Source organism: Macaca thibetana, chromosome 7 (assembly GCF_024542745.1).
Source record: "Macaca thibetana thibetana isolate TM-01 chromosome 7, ASM2454274v1, whole genome shotgun sequence".
Lineage (NCBI taxonomy): Eukaryota > Metazoa > Chordata > Mammalia > Primates > Cercopithecidae > Macaca > Macaca thibetana.
The window spans coordinates 27,731,856-27,754,560 of record NC_065584.1 but is presented as its reverse complement, the minus strand read 5'-3'; the positions used below and the strand labels follow the sequence as shown (position 1 = coordinate 27,754,560).

Here is a 22,705-nt window from a genome sequence, read left to right as displayed (position 1 = left end):
AGGACTGCAAGAAAAAAAAATCAACAGAATGGCCTGCTTTTGCAAGGTGTTCATGGCTATTCCAGGCATCCTTTCTTCTTTCAGCAGCGATCTCCTGGATTATCACTGTGTGCCTGGCACTGTTCTGTGGATTGTGGACAAAGAGACAAAGTCTCTCCTTTCTTGGAGCTTATATTCCAGTGAAGTGGGAGAGGACTAAATGTAAATACATGGGCAAAAGTCAGCTAATAAATACTACGCAGAGAATCATGAAGAGTTGTTGTCCAGTTAGTGAGCAGGCTGGTTCATTACTAGGGAAGATGTGAAGGGCCTCTGAGAAGTAAAATTGTAGCAGAGACCTAAAATGAGAAAGAGTTAGCCATGCACTCAGCAAGACAAGGGGTGTTCCTGCAAGGGAAGCCAGAGAGTATGGCCAGAGCTCGAGATATCCTGGGGCTGGTGTGTCATAGATGAGACTGGAATACTGGAGTAGGCAGCTGAGGTCACAGTGGACTTTCCCAGTGAGTCAGGGATTTTGGTTTGGGGAAACTTTTGAGGATTTTTAAAAGGAAAGTGCCTTGATCTGATTTTTATTGGATACTTTAAGAAATAAATTTTGTTTGGTATACTTAAGGAATGCAACATGATTCTATGAGATATATATAGTAAAATAGTCACCATAGAGAAACAAATTAACATATCCATCATCTCACATAATTATACATTTTCCCCTTGTGTCGAGAACAACCATAATCTGATTTAGCAAAAATCCTGAATACAATACACTATTAACTACAGTCCTCTGCACATTTGATCTTTAGACTTGTTCATCTTAAATACCTGTTACTTGCTATCCTCTCACCTACATCTCATTTCCTCTCCCTCCTCCCACCTCTAGTAACCACCGTTTTATTCTCTATCTCTGTGGGGATTAGACATTGTTTTTTAGATTCCACATGTAAATGAGATCATCTAATATCTTTCTTTCTATGCCTGGCTTATTTCTCTTAGCATAAAACCCTCCAGATTATATATATTGTACCAAATGGCAGGATCTCCTTATTTAAAGCTGAATAATATTCCACTTAATATTTCATAATGTGTCCATCCCTTGACAGATACTTTGATTGCTTTCATATCTTGGCTAATGTTAATATAAGTCGGGTTTGGTTCCAAACCATTTCAACAAAGTGAATATTACAATAAAGCAAGTCACATGAATTTCTTGGTTTCCCAGTGCATATAAAAATATATTTACACCATACTGTGGCTTATTATATGTGAAATAGCACTATATCTTTAAAAAAACACTTTGATTAAAAGTACTTTATTGCTAACAAAAATGCTAATGATCAACAGTATTCAGTGAATGTTTTTGCTGGTAGAGGGCCCTGTCTTGATGTTGATGGCTGCTGACAGATCAGGATGTGGTTGCTGAGGGTTGGGGTGGCTGTGGTAACTTCGTAAGACAAAAATGATGTTTGCTGCATTGACTGATCTTTCTTATCATAAAAAATTTCTCCGTAGCATGCAATGCTGTTTTACAGCGTTTTAATCAGAGTACAACCTCTTTCAAAATTGAGTCAGTCCTCTCAAACTCTGCCTCATCTTTGTCAATTAAGTTTAGGTGATATTAATATTTAACTATTGTCATTTCAACAGTGTTCACAACATCTTCACCAGGAGTAGATTACTTCTTATGAAGCCACTTTACTCATCCATAAGAAGCAACTGCTTAACCATTAAAGTTTTCTTTAAAAATTAATTGTAATAGTTTTGGGGTTATAGGTGGTTTTTGGTTACATGGATAAGTTCTGTAGTGGTGATTCTGAGACTTCAGTGCACCCAGCACCTGAGCAGTGTACATTGTACCCAATATGTAGTGTTTTATCCCTTGCCCCTCTCCCAACCTTCAAGTCCCCAAAGACCATTATGTCATTCTTGTACATTTGTGTCCTCATAGCTTACCTCCCACCTATAAAACAGAGCGTACAATATTTACTTTTCCATTCCTGAGTTACTTCACTTAGTATAAACGGCCTCACACTCCATCCAAGTTGCTGCAAAAGACATTATTTTGTTCCATTTTATGGCTGAATAGTACTCCATGGTGGATATATATACACCACTATTAAAGTTTTATCGTGAGATTACAGCAATTCAGTCACATCTTCAGGCTCTACTTCTAATTATCTTGCTATTTCCACCACATCTTCAGTTACATCCTCCACTGGTCCTAAACCCCTCAAAACTCTCCCTGAGGGTTTGCATTAAACTTCCTCCCACCTCCTGCTAATGTTGATATTTTGACTTCTCTCATGAATCACAAATGTTCTTAATGGTGTCTAGAATGGTGGATCCTTCTAAGAATTTTTTCAATTTATTTTTCCCAGATCCATTAGAAGAATCACTATCTATGGCAGCTATTGCCTTACAAAATGTGTTTCTTAAATAATAAGACTTTCAAGTCAAAATTGCTCTTTGATCCATGCACAGCATAATTGATGTTGTGTTAACAGGCCTGCAAACAATGTTAATCTCCTTGTGTATCTCCATCAGAGCTCTTGGATGACCAGGTGCACTGTCAATGAACAGTACTATTTTGAAAAGAATCTTTTATTCTGAGCAGTAGGTCTCAACAATGGAATTAAAATATTTAGTAAACCATGCTGCAAACAGCTGTCATCTAGGCTTTGCTAGTCCGCTTAAAGCCTACAGGCCGAGTACATTTAATTCTTAAGAACCCTAGGATTTTTGAAGTGGCCAATAAGTATTGACTTTAAGTCACCAGCTACATTAGCCCCTAACTAGAGAATCTTCCTGTTCTTTGAAGCTTTGAAGCCAAGCACTGACTCCTCTTCTCTAGCTGTGAAAGTCCTAAATGGCATCTTTTTCTAATATAAGACCATTTTATTTACACTAAAAACCCGTTGTTTAGTATAGACACTTTCATCAGTTATCTTAGCTAGATTTTCTAGATAACTTGCTGCAGCTTCTACATTAGAACTTGCTGCTTCACTTCGTGCTTTTCTGTTATAAAGGTGGCTTTTTTTTTTTCTTAAACCTCATGAACCAACCTCTGCTAGCTTCCAACTTTTCTTCTGTAGCTTCCTCATCTACCTCAGCCTTCACAAAATTGAAAGAGAGTTAGGGCCTTTCTCTGAATTAGGGTTTGGTTTACAGGAATGTTGTGGCTAGTTTGATCTTCTATCCAGACCACTAAAATATTTTCCATATCAGCAATAAGGCTATTTTACTTTCTTATCATTCAGGTATTTACTGGAACAACAGTTTCAATCTCTTTCAAGAACTTTTCCTTTGCATTCACAACTCAGCCCACTGTTTGGCCCAAGAGGCCTAGTTTTTGGCCTATTTCAGCTTTCAACATGCCTTCCTCACTAAGCTCAATCATTTCTAGCTTTAAAGTGAGAGGTGGGTGACTCTTTCTTTCACTTGAACACTTAGAAGTCACTGTAGTGTTATTAATTTGTCTAATTTCTATATTGCTGTGTCTCAGGAAATAGGGAGATAGGGACAGACAAGGATAGAGAGACAGAGAGAGAAAGAGAGAGAGAGGACAGACAGAGATGGAAAGAGAGAAACAGAAACAGAGAGAGACAGAGAGACAGAGAGAGACAGGGAGAGAGAGAGACAGAGAGAGAGAGAGAGAGAGAGAGAAAAGAGAGAAAGAGAGAAAGAGAGAGAGAGAGAGAGAGATGGAGGAAGGGCAGGTGGGTGAAGAACACAGACAATATTAAGTTCACCATCTTTTGAGTGTGGTTCATGGCCCCCAAAACAGTTATAATAGTAACATCAAAGATCACAGATCACCATAACAGATATAGTAAGAAAAAAGTAGAAATGTGAGAATTATCAAAATGTAACAGAGTTGCAAAGTGAACACAGGCTGGAAGAAAAATGGTGCCAATAGAGTTCCTGGATGCAGGGTTGCCAGAAACCTTCAATTCATTAAAAGATATCTGGGAAGCACAGTAAAGCAAAGCACAATAAAACAAGATATACCTGTATTTGTTTCTAAATATAAAAATGTTTTTAATGCTGAACAAAAATGTCCCATGTAAAAACTTCATGTATTATCTGTTCCCAAACTCAGTTTCCAGTAACTAAAAAGGAGAGAAAAACCAAACTTTCAAGATGGAAAGGAGAACCCAGGACAGCCTCAAACCCAACACTTAGAATAGTATTTCTGCACTAATAATCTGCTTGCCCAATCTACAGCAAACTTTCAAACTTAAGAAGGTGAGAGAATGGATAAAACATTACAAAAGACAGTATTACATTTTAAAAATTGGTAAGATACTACACTGTTTAGATCTGGAAGGACTTTAATCTTTGTTCCCTACATTCATATAAACTTTAATGTGTACCAAATTCTATCCCAAAATCTCTATTCTTTGTGACCCTACTGTACCCTACACAGATTTTTATTGACTCAATATTCCTTTGCACTTATTTTTCAGTCTCAGCTAGACCTGAAACAACTTTAAGAAAAGGATAGTGCCGTCTTGCTTACTTTTATTTTTCCTACCAACTAGAACACTAATAATCATTCAAATGTTTATTGAATGAAGTAATGGATAATCAAATGAATTAATATAATTAGTTGCGTATATTTTACCCCCCACACTAACCTATAGCTTTAAAGTTGTAGTGACTACAATGTCTAGTCACTTAACCTCACAGCATAGATTTGCACAACTAATGAGATTTTGAATGTGAAAGTGCTTAAAAATTCTAAAGTGCTTCTCTAATGTTTGTTACTATTGTGTTCAAAGACTGTTAGCTACCAAATGAAGGTTTCATATTCAACAGAGGAGGCCGAGTCTCAGATAATTGAGGCCTGTGCTACTCCAAGTATGATCCTTGGAGTATCTGATTCAGCATCCAACAAACAAGAATCACCTCAACCCAAAACCCTAACCCAAATAGCCATTATTACTACTTCTTTCCAATCTCTGTCTCCACCTTCTCCAATAATGATAAATTCTTAAAGCTTGAATACATCTTTTAATTATAAATTTGGGTTATTTCTGCATGTAATTTTACAGTTATTTTCTTTCATTCTTGTGAGTTAGAGTTAAGCTCTGAAGAGGTCTTATTTTGATGCCTTTCCATAAGATTGCATTCCTTTTTTGGCAAGAGAACAGATCTGGAGTTCAGCTCCTGCCCTCTATCAAACTATGAGATTTGAGACAAGTCACCTATCCCCCATGCCAACCCCTGGGGCCTCACTTTTCTCATTCAAAAAGATCAAAGACTTTTGTCCTAACTCATGAATTTGCGAGCATTACATGTACAATTACCTTAGAAACTATAAAATATTCATTTCAAATGCACCAAGGTGTTATTAGCTATATTTTCTGAGCTCAGCACTCCTTGATGGTCCTGAAGAGACCAAAGGGGCTGAGGCCAAAGAGAATTCTCCTTAAATCTCTTGGAAACAACCTGACAGACCTTAGAATTGTGTAGTAAGATGAGGGCATAAGGGAACAGAGGGTCAAGGTAGTATCTTAGCTGCTTTCTCCCAAAAGTGTTGATACTGGTTAAGATACACAAAAGGGAAAACCCACCCAAGAAATTGCCAGCAATTCTTTTTTTTTTTTTCATTTTGATTTCATGCTAATTTAATAATCATGTCTTAGTGTAACTAAGCTTTTCTTCATCAAGAACATTATAAGCTCCTTGATGCACAGGCTAAACCTTTATGCTTATGTGGTGTTTTTTAATCTGTCTAGCATAGAGTAGGGCACAACATAGGTCTTCAGTGTGCCTTTGCTGAATTGAAATACAAAAAAATAGCACATCTTGCAATACTTGAAGCTCATTTTTATAAAGTATATGTGTGTAGTGGCGGATTCTAAAAACTATTTTTTACTGGCACTAGTTTGTTTAATTAAGAGGAAACATCCTCATAAAGTAAAACAAAGAGAAAGGACAGTGCAAATAGCACTCAAAGCTTGAGCTTAGCAACTGCTCCCCTGTTCTTAGTCTTACCACTGTGTGGAATTTAGGATTTATATATGCAGATAGCTTGTTACTTGCAAATCATTAGACCAAGCTTGTCCAACCCATAGCCCACAGGGTGCATGCAGCCCAGGACAGCTTTGAGTGTAGCCCAACACAAATTTGTAAACTTTCTTAAAACATTGAGTTTTTGCAATTTTGGGGGGAGCTCATAAGCTATTGTTAGTGTTGGTGTTTTTTTATGTGTGGCCCAAGACAATTCTTCTTCCACTGTGGCCCAGGGAAGCCAAAAGATTGAACACCTCTGCATTAGACCCTTTTAATACTATTATAGATAATATATTTTTTGACATTAAAAAATCACCTGTGTACCAGTCAGAAATGAAGGTTTTGTATGAAACATTTTCATTCTATAGTATGAATAGCTCAAGAGTCTCCTGAGTATTTCTCCAGCCCTGGCCCCTCACCTCACCATCTCTTAGGTGGCCCCAGGTGTGGCCCAGGTGTTTTAATCTTCTGGGTGATCTGATTCAGCCTCTTGACTTTAAATGGCTTCTATATGATGATAATTTTCAGTTTAAGCCTCCCTTCAGAATTCCAGTTTCTCAAATCCATCTGGTTATTCAACATTTCCACTTTGATATTTAAGAGACACTTTGGGTTCAGAAGAGCTAAAACAGAACTTTGGATTCCCCAGACTTGCATGTCCTCCAGAGTTTCTCATCTCTTAAATTTGATTCAGATGTACAAACTCCACATTTGTTATCATTCTTGGGCCCCTGTTCCAACTCTCTTCTCTACACTCAGTCAAGAAGTCCTGTTGACTCTAGCTCGATAACAAATTGCTCACATGTTTCTTTTGCTCCAGCTACTCATACTGTAGTGTAAGTCACCATCATTTCTTGCTTGAACTCTGCAGTAGCTGCCCAATTGATCTCCCCCATTCTACTTCTGCTTCCCTGAAGTCCATTCTCCATACTGAAGCCAAAGTAATCTTTAAGAATTATACATCTAACCAAAACACTTCTTCACAGCAAAGAAAACAATCAATAAAATGAAAAGGTAACCTACAGGTTGAAGAAAACATATTTGCAAACCATATATCTAGTAAGGGGCTATCTTCCAAAATTTATAAAGAACTCACACAGCTCAATCACAAGAAAACATCTAACCCGATTTTAAAAATAGACAAAGGAACCTGAGTAGACATTCCTCTAAAGGAGACAAAAATGGCCAACATATATGTGAAAAGATACTTAGCATAACTAATCACCAGAGACATGCTAATTAAAACCACCATGAGATATCACCTTATATCTATTAGGGTAGGTATTATCAAAAAGACAAGAGACAACGTGTGTTGATGAGGGTGTGGAGAAAAGGGAACCCTTGTACACTGTGGGTGGGAATTTGGATTGGTCCAGCCATTACAGAAAACAGTATGGAAGTTCCTAAATTAAAAATGGAATTGCCATATAACCCAGCAATACCTTTTCTGAGTATATACCCAAGGGAAAGGAAATTACCATCATGTAGAGATATCTACACTCCATGCTCATTGCAGCATTACTGTACCATATTATGAAACGGGTTCCTTCACCCCTTTTCTGAGCACCCTCCATGTCTACAGAGGAAGTTATGAGGAATAAAGGTATACGCAGGGCTCGTTTTGTAATGCTGACAACAACAATCCTCACATCCAGAATTCCATGTTCATGTACAGGGTTCTCTACTTTCATTCTAAGTCAAACTGTGATTCAGAAATGAGCCATCCATACTCCCAGAAGAATTCCTCCATTCACCCCATAGACACAAAAGTCACAATCTATGAAAATGTTTTTGTATATTTCATAGGAGAAACAGATGCGGAGGCTTAACTCATGCATCCAATGCCAAAAGTCTTCAAAATCTTCATTAGTTATTTGTTATTCCAACTTTTTTCTCAGCCCTCCTGGTTTGTAATTTTTTAAATCTTTACCCAGTGTTGTACGAAGACTGTTGAGATGGTTCCCTCTGCCTTCATCTTTCTAGTATTCTCCCTGAGAAGTTTAAAATACATAATGTTATGCAAAGTAATTCACTGGGGCCTTCCTCTTGGGCCTCACCTCTATACACTGAAGACAATGCCTTCTAGCAAGGAGGACCCCTGCCTTCCAGAGAGGAGGGCTTGCAACTGGAGTAACTTGAGTATGTCTTTGGGATTCTTGAGCTCAACCCCAAGCAGTTCAGAAACATTTCTTTGAAACAATTTCCCAAGATGAATTCTAACAACTGTAATACGGCATTTGGCATTTAAAAATTTTTGATTTTACATTTAGACAGGGCTATTAGGACATGGTGGGATAAAAGTAGTTGTATCAAAATATACTGTTTCAAATCAAATTATTGTATTATTTGTTCTCAGTGACAAACATAACCCAAACACATTCTTAATACCCATAGTAAAGGCATAGCCACAAAATCAGGCAGTTATTAATACAAACCTAGTGTAGATAGTTAATGAAAGATGAAAATGAAGTTGTGACCTGATTATGAACTACTATTAGCAAGCAATGTCATTTTGTATCTTAGAGACCAAACAAGGTTTATGTATGTGAACTAATGGTTGACTTATACAGTAAAGATATACATGCATTATATTCAGGCTTTGTTGGCTTCATTTGAAACTACAGCTTCCATGGGTTTAAAAAATACACATATTATTTACAAAGTGACAACCCTAAATTTTCATATATTCAATTGTTCAGACCAGTGATTTCTAGAATGTAAGTGGTGTCCAACTTGTAAGATTTTCAAAACAGGCAATTTGGGAATAGGTAAATTACTCAGTAGAAGGCTTAGAGAACCCAAATTGCTGATGTATCTTTTTCAAAATGCCTCTCATTATCTAGGAGAATGTGCATATTGCAAGTATCTTATTCTTTAAGTCTCACACTTAGACTGCTTATGTTTCCTACTTTTAAAAATTGTAGAACTTCGTTCTACAGATGTCATTCGATGCCTTTTGAGACCGACCATATATGCATTTATACAATCTTAATTCAATGTTAAAAGTATAATTAGTCCAAAAAAAATCAACTAAATGGCAACAAGGGTTCTTCTTTTTCTATATTATTAAATTTTTTTTCCTCCATCTATAACTTTCCAGCTGCTCTTTGTGAAGTTCCCAGAATAATGATTAACATTATTAAACCAGAGACTAAAAATCTTGGTACGGACTGACCCATGGGGACACATTGCTATAATTACTTTAAAGTAAAATAATAAAAGGGGCGTCCCACAGTGGACAAAAGTCGAACTTATCCTCAAAATTTACTCTATTTGTCAAAGTCACCTGAAAGAGTTCTTAGGCGTGGTTGGAATTGGCTGTCAGAACCAAGTGCTCTCAAGTGTCTTGCCTTTGTGGTTCGCCTACCTGGGTTTCCCAGTCCTTGGTTGAACGTTAATGTTCTCAACGAGATAGAATACTGAATATAACTCTAGTGATCTCTTCCAGTGGAGGCTGAGGCCATTTCTAAAAATTCCTTCCCTCTGTTCCTTCTACAGTATCTATCTCTCTGTGTGCGTGCATGTGAGAGGCATAGTTTTCCCTCAATGTACTTCAAATAAACCTTATTGGCATAGTTTTCCTCAAAGCACTTCCAGTAAACTTTATCCATGATTGTCCTGTAGTTTACAGACACTGATATTGTATTCTTTGGAGTGGAGAGGGGTTTTGCCACTCTTACCAAAAAAAAAAAAAAAAAAATAGGCTATTCCTCCATTTATCAGGCTCATTTTATTAACATTCTACTGTCATCATTGTGCCCTGTCACTTTGACTAAGCCCAGGAACCCTCCCACAGAGCAATGTTAATTATAACCCCTTTATGCCTTATAAAATATGCCTTCTAAAGGCTATGAATAAATTTGGGATAAATTTCCTGAAGCAGAACTCATGAACCCATATGTATTTTGATTCCAATTCCTATCAATACAGGTTCTAGTTCAACTCCTCTGCCCCCGACACCACACACACACACACACCTCTCACATGCTTTCCTTCTAATTGGCAGGAAGCCTTCAGATGTCCTTCACCCCTACTGGAAAGGCATGAAACAAAACCCAGTACTTTCCTCCTACCCCTAAATTGGTTTTGTCTTGCTGACCCCCTAATCCTAGCTTGCTGTTCTGTTTTTCTATTTTCCCCTAAATGCAACTTACTTTAAGCATGTGTTAACTGGATTAACATTCCTACAATTGAAGGATAGTAAATGATAACCCATTTGTCAGTCTAGCTACTTTCTTCTCTTTTAAATGTCTACTTACGACGTACATCCAGACTGCACGCCCTTTTTATTTTTTCAAAGCAAAGCCAAAAATAAAGAAAATGTAAAATTAGGTTTTAAAGAAAATGCACAATCTGTTTTCAATTTTGGCTCTCACAAAAAGGGGAATTAACAAGCCAAAAAAGCAAAGCAAAAAAAAACGTGTCCCCTGACTGCTCTGTCTGTGCCTTTCAAGCCTGTGCGTCTGGTTGTTCATCTCTGAAAGTGTGTGAAATATTTTTTTTCTTTAAACTTTTTGGTTTTTTTCTCCCTTCTTGTTTGGGAATTAAGTGCTTTTTATATATATATATATATATATATATATATATATAAATGTGTTTCTTTTAATCGCTAGATCTTTATCTTAGATTTGATTTTATCTAAAATTATGAGAAAAAAGTTATGAATTGTTTTCTGCAATTTTTCCCCACTCCCTCTTTAAATGTGGAACAACTTCAGCTGCAGAATCCTCACATCCACATGTTTCAAATTAGCCTGGTCTCCTTGCCAATTGCGTGCAACATGGGTGGCGTAAGGAAGACAGATGATGTCATTTGGAAAATACCATTTCTCTATAGAGATGTAATTAGCAACCCAGTGCATGGGCCCCCTGCTTACTGTTGCCTCTCAATCACCTCTGTAGATTTCTAAACCTCCCCAACTCTAGATGTGGCTGTGTGGCTGCCGATGAAGTTGTTCAACTTGAATGCATAAATCTAGTCTTCTTGTTTTTGCTTTAAACTTTTTGATCATGACTACTAGTATTTTATGTATTTTGGCTATTTTTAGTAGGAAAAAAGTTTAACTGTTTTTATTATTTGAAAATCTTTAATGAAACTGTAATAATTTTTGGAGTAATTGCATGTTGAAGAAGTTGCAGCTTAGGGTGTGTGAGATTGTCAGTGTTAGAGTTCTGTTCTTTATCTCCATAGATGGGCATGTGTAGGCTCATTTGTTTTTGTATATTGCCCATCCCTTCCTTACAGCCAGAAGCTCTAATGCAGCTAGATCACTCCGTGCCGCCCTTACATGGACATGGCGACTCACTTACACATTTACTCCTATCATCTTCATCTCCTGTGTAGTTCACTCATAGATATGACCCTCCCCTTCCTGCATCTTTCCTTCCCATACTCCCCCTTTCTTTAGCATTGTTAAAATTTATGTGCTGTCATCCATCTCCCTAAATTAAAGAAAGCCTAAAATTTGTCAAAAAGACAAAAAAAAATTAAGTATATATCTGAAAACCTATAAATGCAGAAATTCATTCAAAACCCGTTAGATTCATAGAATTTTTTTGAAAGGCAAATTATAAAAGGAAACAGGTTTTTTGTTTGGTTTTTCAATCATAGCAATCGGAATTATTTTAAATTCAAAAATTGATGCCCTCCCAAACCCCCCAAAGTAAAAATTTGTTAAAGTGCAGATTTTTTTTTTCTTTTTATGTTATGTGGTGTGGATGTATGTGTTGTTGCCTCCCTGTATCATCCTCTGTTGTAAATTATTATATTTGAAAAATTAGACATTTTGCTCAAAACTTTTTAAGAAATGACAACAAAAAAGCAAGTTACAAGAATGTGGCAATTCTATTTGTCCAAGAGCATTCTTACACAACTTTCTTTTGTAAATTTTTCTTTCATGCCAAAAAACATGCGGGCAATTTGTTGATGTAAGTTGACTATCAATTAATACAGTATGCTTTTTTAGTTTCAATTATTTTGCCTATATGGAAATGATTTTTTTTTTTTTTTCCCAGAACAGCCTCTATTTTTTAATTTGCTTTTACTTTTCTTTCTGTTCTTATTATATTGTGAATGCCTCAATGTTATTTGCTCTCCTTCTCCCAGCTTACTTTGGCTATGAAGTTGATTTTATTTTCTACTGTATAATTTTGAAGACTATATTATATTTTTATTTCATTTGTGTCTATTTGCTGAATTTTCACTGTTATGTTTTGTGCTGAATTGCTTCTAATAATCAATGTGAATTCTACTCTCAGTAGAAGGGGGTTAAAACATTATCCTTACCTCCCAAAGAAAGCCTGGCCTCTTTGCCTGAACTTTTTCACCACCATTTTAAAGTCTTGAAAGTAGTGGTAGGCTCTATTTGGCATCTTAAAATTGTTTACAGCCAGTGGGAGGCCTGTACCCCAGACGAAAATGAGTTGACTTAGCTCCAAGTAGTAACAGTGGTAATTGCATTCTTTTAAAAGTCCTGAAAAAGCATTTAGGAAATTAGTTATTTCCCTTCAGCAAAGGGGAAAATAAGGTACTCTCAAGTGACTATGGTAGAGTTTGGCTATCCAGGATTATACTCTCACCTTTGCTTCAGGCTACAAAATCAATTATACTGAAAATGAAGACATCAAGAATCCCAGGTGTTTCGAGTATTGTTCTGTGATACTGACGCCTTCCAGTGTATGGAACTAACAACTGACAAAAACACAGACACACACGGAAGGTGCACACACATTTTCTCTCTCCCTCTTTCCTTTGTCTTTTCTCCTTTTCCCTGTTTCATTTCTCTCAAGGATTTAATCAGGTAAGCTTTCAGGGATCTTAAGATTCTACCAAGATGAAAACATGATGATTTTCATACCTAATGTTTTACATAGAAAATATTTCAGGTAGGTACTATCATCGTGTAACTACAGGCTAAGAATATTCCTTCACCTTAAGATTATTTGGACCAATGCTGCCTTATGCGCTTCAACACACATAAGATTGGTAAGAAGCACTATATAATTTTTTAGTCAAGAAGTTACTTGTTTTGCTTTATAGATATTTGTGTTATTTGAAACTGTTATAGAAATATCAAACTGAATGGTAGATAAGAGATGTTTCCAAGCCAGCAGCTTAATGCTTGGGCTCTCTCTACCTCAGTTTATGTGATTTTGTGTTGTTTGACATGCTGATAATATTTTAGGTCTAAAACTTAGAACTTCCTAAATGGGATGTTGTTTTATCTTGTTGCTTGTTAGAATATTTTCTTTCTATGAAAAAGATAGCCAAAGGTAAATTTAATAAAAGGTTATTTTTAAAAAATACCAGCTCTTTGAATTATTCCTTATATTCTATTTAAAATAGCCTCAATAATCTAGATCCTATATAATTATACTTCTACTTTAGCATGAAGCCACTAAATAAAAAGGGTTTGAAGAAGGTGATTATTTGAGTATGTACAGCTCAAATACATTAGTTGAAATAACAACATTAGTACCTAGCATTCCTGAATAGCAGTAGGTACTGTGCTAACCACCTAACATATTTAAAAAGTACTTGATATGGCCAGGTGTGGTGGCTCAAGCCTGTAATCCCAGCACTTTGGGAGGCCGAGACGGGCGGATCACGAGGTCAGTAGATCCAGACCATCCTGGCTAACACGGTGAAACCTCGCCTCTACTAAAAAAATTACAAAAAACTAGCCGGACGTGGTGGCGGGTGCCTGTAGTCCCAGCTACTCGGGAGGCTGAGGCAGGAGAATGGCGTAAAACCCGGAAGTCGGAGCTTGCAGTGAGCTGAGATCCCGCCACTGCGCTCCAGCCTGGGCGACAGAGTGAGACTCCGTCTCAAAAAAAAAAAAAAAGTACTTGATATGGATTATTTTAATATTTGCATTGATGGTTTGAGGTAGAGTATTTTATTATTCTCATTTTCCATAGAGTTTAAGAAATCTGACCAAATTCCTAGCGCCAGTGGGAACTCCTACAGAGTTCTAATGCTAAGAGTCAGAGTTACTTCAGAGGCAAAGCTGTTAATCAATAAGCAAATGAAACACTCCACTTGACATTTCATGTTTTATAATATATAATGATATCAAAGGGCTGTGGCCCATCTTATTGTTGAAAAATATAATCTGTAGCCTTTCAAAATCAAACCTATTTCAGAAAAACCCTTTGCTGGGGTGGAAGGGTGGTGGGGAAGGCAGGGAGAATGCCCTATCTAGAAATTCTCCTGTTAAAATATAAGTTAAGCCCCTTTGAGACACCTGTTTTTCTACTGTCTTCTCCCCAGGTACTTGCCCTGTTTGTCCATGACTATTTTTTCCTGAAGGTTGATGGAGGGCAATTTCATGGTTACAAGCTTTATGATATTTATGTGTTACAAGTACACATTTCCATGTCACCAAAGAGCTAAATATCTTTGAAAAATTAATTTTGGGGGGGAAAAGAATGATTTCCCCCATTATGTGAATTTTCAAGCAGAAAATTAGAATAATGCAAATAAGAGATGAGGTGAAATACCAAAATATATGTAACAAGAATTCAAGGAATTCGAGCATGGTGTCCTCTCCCAAAGTCTCACTGTTCAGGTATTTTCGTGAACTCTCAAAACCCACATATCTCCAGAGAGGCAAGGGTTGAAACTTCATGCTTCTTGTTTTTTGTTGTTGTTGTTTTTTGTTCTTTTTATTTTTTTCAAAGATAACCCACTACATTCACTATCACCCACAACATTCTCACAGTTCAGAAGAGTTCTATTAAATTTTTTATACACTGTCTTTTTTGATGGCAGTGAGCCCCTTTTGCTGGACATTAGCCCTAGAGGCATGAATTATATATCTACAAATACACTCAAAAAGCAAAAGAGCTGAGAAGCCTTCAGGGCTCAAATAGACCTTTTATATCTCTAATGATCTCTCTAGTTTAAAGTAAAGCACAATCCTGCTAAAAAGGGGTATTGTGTGCCTGATTTTAAAATGCTAACTCTAAGGAATACAGATAGTTTTTATCCCAAACTAAAGAAAAATTCTGGCGATGGCATAGGAAATTAGGATTTTGATGGATTACAGGTTTTGTATTACTCTGCCCATAACCTTTTATGACTTTGGGTTCTTTACTTCCATGAATACTTTTTTAGGCATAGACACCTAGTTGATCACTGACTTCATGGTCTCTGGGAAGTAAAGAAAATTGTATCAGCCACTTGAACATTTCTCAGGGTAGTCACTTTTGATTGAAATAAACAAGAAGGCTTGAATAGCTTCCCATCAAACTTTTTTTTTTTTTTTGAGGCTGAGTCTCGCTCTGTCGCCCAGGCTGGAGTGCAGTGGCGCGATCTCGGCTCACTGCAAGCTCCGCCTCCCGGATTCATGCCATTCTCCTGCCTCAGCCTCCCGAGTAGCTGGGACTACAGGTGCCCGCCACCATGCCCAGCTAATTTTTTTGTATTTTTAGTAGAGACGGGGTTTCACTGTGTTAGCCAGGATGGTCTCAATCTGGTGACCTCGTGATCCGCCTGCTTCGGACTCCCCAAGTGCTGGGGTTACAGGCGTGAGCCACCGCATCCAGCCAAACTAAGTTATTCCTATTAAGGATCTAATAGTAGGAGAAATACATCACTTTCTCCTCTCAAATGAGGTGTGCCTTTGATCCCCTCAGGACCCTATTATTGTCTGCAATCTTAAACATGGAATTTAGTTTTAAAATTAATTACACCAACATATACACTTGTCCCAGGCATCTTTCATGTTTACAGTTATCTAAAATTTTCTACCTATTTTCATTAGAATTCCTATTGGTCATAAGGACCCCTCTGTATCCCAGTGGACTTCATTTTAAACTAAAGGCAATCTTCCCACTTCTTGAGAAGCCAGGAAAGAGGGGCTAAGAAAGCTTCTACCACTTCCTTGTCTAAAAATCAGCATGATTTCGGCTCAGGTTTTCCCAACAGAGGGTATCATTTATCATTTTCATTGCTGCTACCGAGATTAATAACAAAATGGCAAAGAAAACTAGAGATCAGTAGTTCTGAAAGACTTTGTTTTCTAAACTCTGAAATAGCATACCCATCATTTTGGTTTTAAAATAAGCTCTTATCATTTCACTTTGGGACTCACCAGGCTTTTAGAAGCTCTTTATAAATTAACAAGCTTCAGAACCCTCTTACTATACAGTTATAAAAAATGTGGTTACTCTTTTTTTTTTTTTAAATCTAAGATACTTGCATTAAATGTTAAATGAGAGGGAGATAGCAAAGGAAAGTTAGTTTTTTAAAATCTAAGATACTTGCATTAGTGTGTTAAATGAGAGGGAGATAGCAAAGGAAAGTTAAGTAATTCAACTGCAGAGTGAACAGTTTGTAGATTTTGAAACAAGTACACTGGAAGCTTTACCTGGTATTGAGAAGAAAAAAAACAAACCAGAAAAACAAAAAGGCAAATTTAAGACTCCAGTTGGGTGTCACAGATGGTACACTAAAATTGCAAATGAATGCCACTCTGTAATCATGAAGACGATGATCTTAATCCCACTTAAAGGGACACTAGCCTCTTACCCAACAGTTTGCCTTTATATTTAAACTTTTTGTACTGGGCCTTTGCTTCCTAAGATATCAGTTATTCCTTGTCCTTTAACCTAGTTTCCTCTTTGCTTACTCTACATGGGGTAGATTTGTCATTGCCATAAGGAACAAATGACTAGGTGTTTGTGCCAAAAAAGAACACACATGTTAAACCTTTGTTATAGATAAGTTAAAAAAAAATCCTGTCTTGTCCTCTGAAGGTAAGTAAAATTGTGCTTGAGAAACTCATAAGGAAGCTTTAGACAGATTCCATGGGCCTTCACTTCCTCTCTCTTATCACTGCTCTCCTATTACTCAGACATTGCCCTCTTTCATATATCACCTTAAATCTATCACTTGGGGCCCCCTAGCAGAAGAATAATAAAAAAGTTTGCTCAGAGTTAGTTTTAGGACTGGCTTACCTTTAGGGAACTGCACTCCAAATCCCATTTTTAAAAACTAGCAAAAGTGTGTAAATTATGCATTAAATAAGTTGCAAGGCATATGAATTATATATGTTCACAGTGTTAAAAAAAAATAGGTGTCTGCTGGTCTAGTACAGCAAGTGTGAATCTTTGGCAAATCTGCAAAGATCATTTTGCTCAATAGTTTCAAACTCTAAGCACCAGAATAGAGGCTCAGGTTAAGAGCACATACTATAAGATCATCTTGAGAATCTCAAAAAGGTGTTGTTTTAATTTCATAGTAAAATTATCACATAGGCCAGAGATGGCACTACAACATTCTGTTGTACCTGCCCTTCTAAATGATACACATTATATACTTTATCAGCTCCCTCCCAAACTCAGTTTCTTTCTGCAGAACACAATTGTTAATAGCTAAACAGGGAGAGAATAAAGGCTTCTGACATGGGCACCAGCATTTTCTTAGTGCTTGAAGGTAGGCATTAGCTTTCTCCTCAGGAAGTCCTTCTCATAGCACACCTGAAACCTGGACAGTTTGGATGCATGGGAAATGTTTCAAGATGCAAGGTGTGGAAAGCTTGCATCTTGAAACATTTCCCGTGCGTTCAAAGGGAGAGTTTTAATTCGTGAATCAATCTTCATAGGAAAAACCCTGGAAGACTGTGTAAACTCCAAGGCTTATTCACTTGGAGTGCCCCTAGAACTCTGGTACTGAATCACCTCCTTGTCTGGTTTTGTTACTGATGAGGTAGGTACCTTAGCTACAGTCTTATCTGTTAAAAGCTACTCAAACACTGACTATATCATCACAGCAAAGTTATTACCAAGTGTAAGAGACACAATACGCAGTACCAGTTGACAGCTCAGTGGGTCCACTCAGAAAGAGGCCTTCAACAATAACGACACATTAGTATCCCAACCTTCTAACTAACTGCGGCAGGGAAACATTCGTACCATTCCTGCGAGTGGATTTTTTTAATTGATAGTGGGAATACATTCTTCTGGAATAAATTCAATTAAGAGACACGAACTGTGACTTCTTAAGATTCTTCCTCTGCTTGGAAAATAACATCATAAAGACACTGAAGAGAGATCAATTATCTTGCTGCCATAGATACATAGCAATCTTGGCCTTACAGCCAGGTAAACAACCACTACTGCAGAATATTTGTGGCACCCATGATCTGCAAGGCCCTGTGATTTAATGAACTATTCTGAGCTTTCTTTCCCAACTTAGTCTACATGATTCTAAGTGCAATAACGAGGGTCTATGGGTAAACCGATATATTTTTGCCACACCAGTTAGGAATCACCAATTTAAAAAAACTCACTTTGCTAAGTCAACATTTGTAAGTCTAAAAGTTTCAAGTCATGGATATCTAGGCTGGGTATTTTGAAAATCTAGCTTCCAGCTCACAATATATTGCATATAACATGAAAGCAATGCATACAAATATTAGACTAATGCAAGGCAAGTTGTCATTTAATAATCGGGAATTTCTGGAAAATAGTCAAAATGGATTTGTTAGATGAACATTTTTGAATTATTATAAATACCTGTCACTCAGCTTATAGTAAAGGACTGTGATTAATAAATGTGAAATAAAAGTAAGTAACTTAAGAAAACACAAAGGACACAATATTTTGTGTTTCTTGATCTTGGTCTCAGTAAGATGGTGAATAGGTCATTCTCATCCTCCTGGGAACAAATAAGTAGAATCCCAAGAAGGAAATAAAGAAATCTTAAATACATGTTAATAAATTCATAACTAAGCACACAATGTGTACAGGTACCCACACACGCCAATTTTGATAGCAGCCAATATTTATAACAATGTCACTGAATGTCATCAGCCCTTAAGCAGATCCTGGAAAGAACATATATAGTTGAATTCTATCTAAATAATTGCTTGAGAGTATCTTTAGAAATCTAAGCCCCTGATCTAGGGATTTCAGGTTTGGGTGGCAAGAGGCATATAGAAGGCTCCAAATCTGCCTAGAATGATTAGACTCCATTCAGACAAGATCCAGATCATTTTATTATAATTGCTGAGGCATAATCTGTGAACTACACTGGTTGAGAGTAACTACAGTTGTGTTTACAAATATACTAATTCTGTTTTTCTTTTTCTTTTCCATCCCAGGAGGTGAATTAGTTATCCCTCTTCTTGTAGAAGACCCTTTAGCTACCCCTCCTATTGCTACTCGTGCACCTTCCATTACACTCCCCCCTACCTTTCGCCCCCTCCTCACCATTATTGAGACCACCAAAGATTCCCTGTCCATGACCTCTGAGGCGGGGTTACCTTGCTTGTCGGACCAAGGCAGCGATGGTTGTGATGATGATGGCTTGGTGATATCTGGGTATGGCTCAGGGGAAACCTTTGACTCTAACCTGCCCCCTACTGATGATGAAGATTTTTACACCACCTTCTCCTTGGTAACAGATAAGAGTCTTTCCACTTCAATCTTCGAAGGTGGCTACAAAGCACATGCGCCCAAGTGGGAATCCAAGGACTTTAGACCTAACAAAGTCTCCGAAACTAGTAGGACTACTACCACATCTTTATCCCCTGAGCTGATCCGCTTCACAGCTTCCTCCTCGTCTGGGATGGTGCCCAAATTGCCAGCTGGCAAAATGAATAACCGTGATCTCAAACCCCAGCCTGATATAGTCTTGCTTCCGTTGCCCACTGCCTATGAGCTAGACAGCACCAAACTGAAGAGCCCACTAATTACTTCCCCCATGTTCCGTAATGTGCCCACAGCAAACCCCACGGAGCCGGGAATCAGACGGGTCCCGGGGGCCTCAGAGGTGATCCGGGAGTCGAGCAGCACAACAGGGATGGTCGTCGGCATTGTGGCTGCTGCCGCCCTCTGCATCTTGATCCTCCTGTACGCCATGTACAAGTACAGGAACAGGGACGAGGGGTCCTATCAAGTGGACGAGACGCGGAACTACATCAGCAACTCCGCCCAGAGCAACGGCACGCTCATGAAGGAGAAGCAGCAGAGCTCGAAGAGCGGCCACAAGAAACAGAAAAACAAGGACAGGGAGTACTACGTGTAAACATGCGAACACTGCTCACACGCGAGTTTCACAGTTATTTCTATCCACGCCTATGAATCTTTGGATGGTGAGATCTCACAGATGTCAGAACTGCTGGAACTATGAAATGGGGTATATAACCACGACTCTGGTGGGGAAAACCGTTTTTTAAAGGACACACACACACAGCGATGCATCTCTGAAGCTCAGCCATGGCTGCGGCAAGGTCCCAGCGGTCGCTGGGAGGCAGAAGGTTTTGTGCCCTGCTGTATCATAAAGCACACACTTAGCGCTCTGGAGCCGGACGGCGGCTCCACCACTTCCGCAGGCCTGGAAGCTTCCTTCTCCGGAGGACCTTTTACTAAAAGGTAGAAGACTTCATGGCTTACTTGTTCCATAACTCCAAGTGAGTCTGTAATGATGTTTGTGAAGCTTGACTGTAACCATGTTTTTTCGGTTTAATTATGTAAAAAACAAAACTACAACAACAACAAAAAAAGAAAAAAGTAAAAAAAAAAACAAAAACAAAAACAAAAAAAACACCAAAAAACAAAAACAAACAAACAAAAAAACCCACAACCCTTATCTGGTTCTGACCAGTGTGCGTGTAACTTTAAGGTCTGAGGGGAAAAATGGCTTTTGGGTTTTTGTTTATTTTTTTGATAATGACTGGACATCGGAAGAGGAAAAAACTCAAAACAAAAGCGAGAGAGACTATTGCCATATGAACTCAAAAGCTACCATGGTGTTCACTCTACATATCAGGTTATGGTGTCTCTAGAATCTGTTGTTTGTTTCCTATAAGATGCTTTGCTGAACACATAGCAAAATTCATGTGACGGATGATAATATTGATTCGAAAAGCTGGTCCCCCAGGATCTAATTTCAGAATTCACCACCCAAACCCCGAATAGATGGGTTTAGGGCTGGTGTTATCAGAGCTATTGGCTTTACTTAACAATATTGTTCCTGTCCATTCACCCAGCCAAATTGTGTTAAAGAAGAAAGCCCCACAAACTAAAATAGCCTTTCCTGGGAAGAGGAAGGGGAGGTGGGCTGGATCTGTGACTGATTGAAATGCATGCAAATAAAAAAGACAATATTAAAGTCTGTTAAATTATCAAACCAGACAGTAGGGGAGTTCAACTCGAGATGGAACCACAAAAGGTCACACAAGCCAAACATGTCATGCCAGAGTACAAAACACATAGTTCTTTCCCCGCCCCGAACATGACAATGGTTTTCATAGTGGTTTAATTTTGTAGCCTGACATTTATGGATAATTCTGTCCTTCCATTTGCTCACTTCTCCCTTCACCCATCTTTTTTAAAAAACAAATAAATAAATGAATAAAGCTGCTGTGACACACACAAAAAAGGAATTTAATAGTATAATATATATATAAATAAATATATATACAGATATATTTATCATGGTATGTTTGATGGGATGACTGACACAGGAAATCTGTTAAAGTCTTGAAGTGGAATGAGAATGTTGTTTTAAAAGAAAATAACAAAACAACAAAAAAGCAAACCTTAAAATGTGAAGAAAGTGTGAATTTTAGTTTTGTCACAGTTAACTGTGTCAAAGAGAATTTAAAAAAAAAACTTCAGATTTTGTTTACATATTTTACTACATCTTTGCTGGTATAATTCCTTAGCCACCTATGTACATACTGCTTTAAGAACTGTTTTTTTTTCCTGTTTATTTCTGTTTGGTTTATATTCTGGTTGTCTTTTTCTTTTTGTAAAGAGGAAACAATGTACAGAAAAACAATAAACTGGTTGTATGGCCATAGCTATCCAAAAAGCAAGAGACAAAGCAAGACAAATATTCACACAAAAATGACGTGTGTCCTCTGGAGGGTCAGAGATATACAATTTCTTTTGTACAGATGAAAATCAATCAGCTGTTTAGATTTAGAAATCTACTCTTGCTGGTCTTTGTAAGTTGCATGAATATTTGACTTTGAAAAAATATCTTAATGACATGGGGCAAAAAGCGCAATCTAAATGGTAGCCTTTACTAATGTGTATGGAAAGAGGTGTTCCTCATTATCTAATATTTCAATGTGTTAAGAGTTTAATTTTTTGTTATCATTTTAAAAAGACAGGATTATAAAGAGATATCAAAGCACGATTTTAGATAACCTAAATGGCCCAGCCTATACGAAGTTGATTATATCTCGATGTCTGTAAAAGATTGCTGTTCTTGGAGTCTTGAGGTCTTGTGAACTGATTTCCTGCTTTCTTTCATTTTTTCAATTTGAGTAATAATACATTTGTTATATTCCTTTTAGTGTAAGTTTCTATTTGGACAATTTTATGGGAACATGTGCATTCTCTATGTGAGCTTCTATCATATTCCTGTTTTATTAGCAGAACCTAAAGGAATTTATTTTATGATGTTGTGACATTACTGCTTTTTCTTTTTTCTTTTAGTTCATATTTGCATTTTCGTTCAAGGATATGCTTAGCAATAAAATGTTCTTCCCAAAACCTTGTGTGCTGATGCACTTTTATTTTCTTAACATTTGAGAAAATCTCACACTGAAGCTAAGTCATATCTTATTAAAAGCCCAATAAGAGCTAGACCACTTTCATGTGATAGAAAATATTCTAAGCAGTTACTAATTATTACATTCAGTTATCAAAATGGCATATTTATGAGATAATTA

General features: G+C 37.4%; 1 protein-coding gene across 10 annotated transcripts in view; it reads left to right on the top strand.

Annotated features, from left to right (window-relative positions):
• LOC126959504 (neurexin-3-beta) overlaps positions 1 to 20,565 on the top strand; it is a 578,654-nt gene extending 558,089 nt beyond the window's left edge. For 4 of the 10 annotated variants that reach the window (XM_050798732.1, XM_050798731.1, XM_050798730.1 and 1 more), the window contains one exon: positions 19,745 to 20,565. In XM_050798732.1, the coding sequence (XP_050654689.1) occupies positions 19,745 to 20,046 (302 nt within the window). In that variant the 3' untranslated portion in view covers positions 20,047 to 20,565. Of the gene's footprint in view, positions 1 to 19,120 lie in introns of all 10 variants that reach the window. The other 6 variants (XM_050798725.1, XM_050798724.1, XM_050798723.1 and 3 more) reach the window with 2 other exon arrangements.
• Positions 20,566 to 22,705: the final 2,140 nt, after the last annotated feature.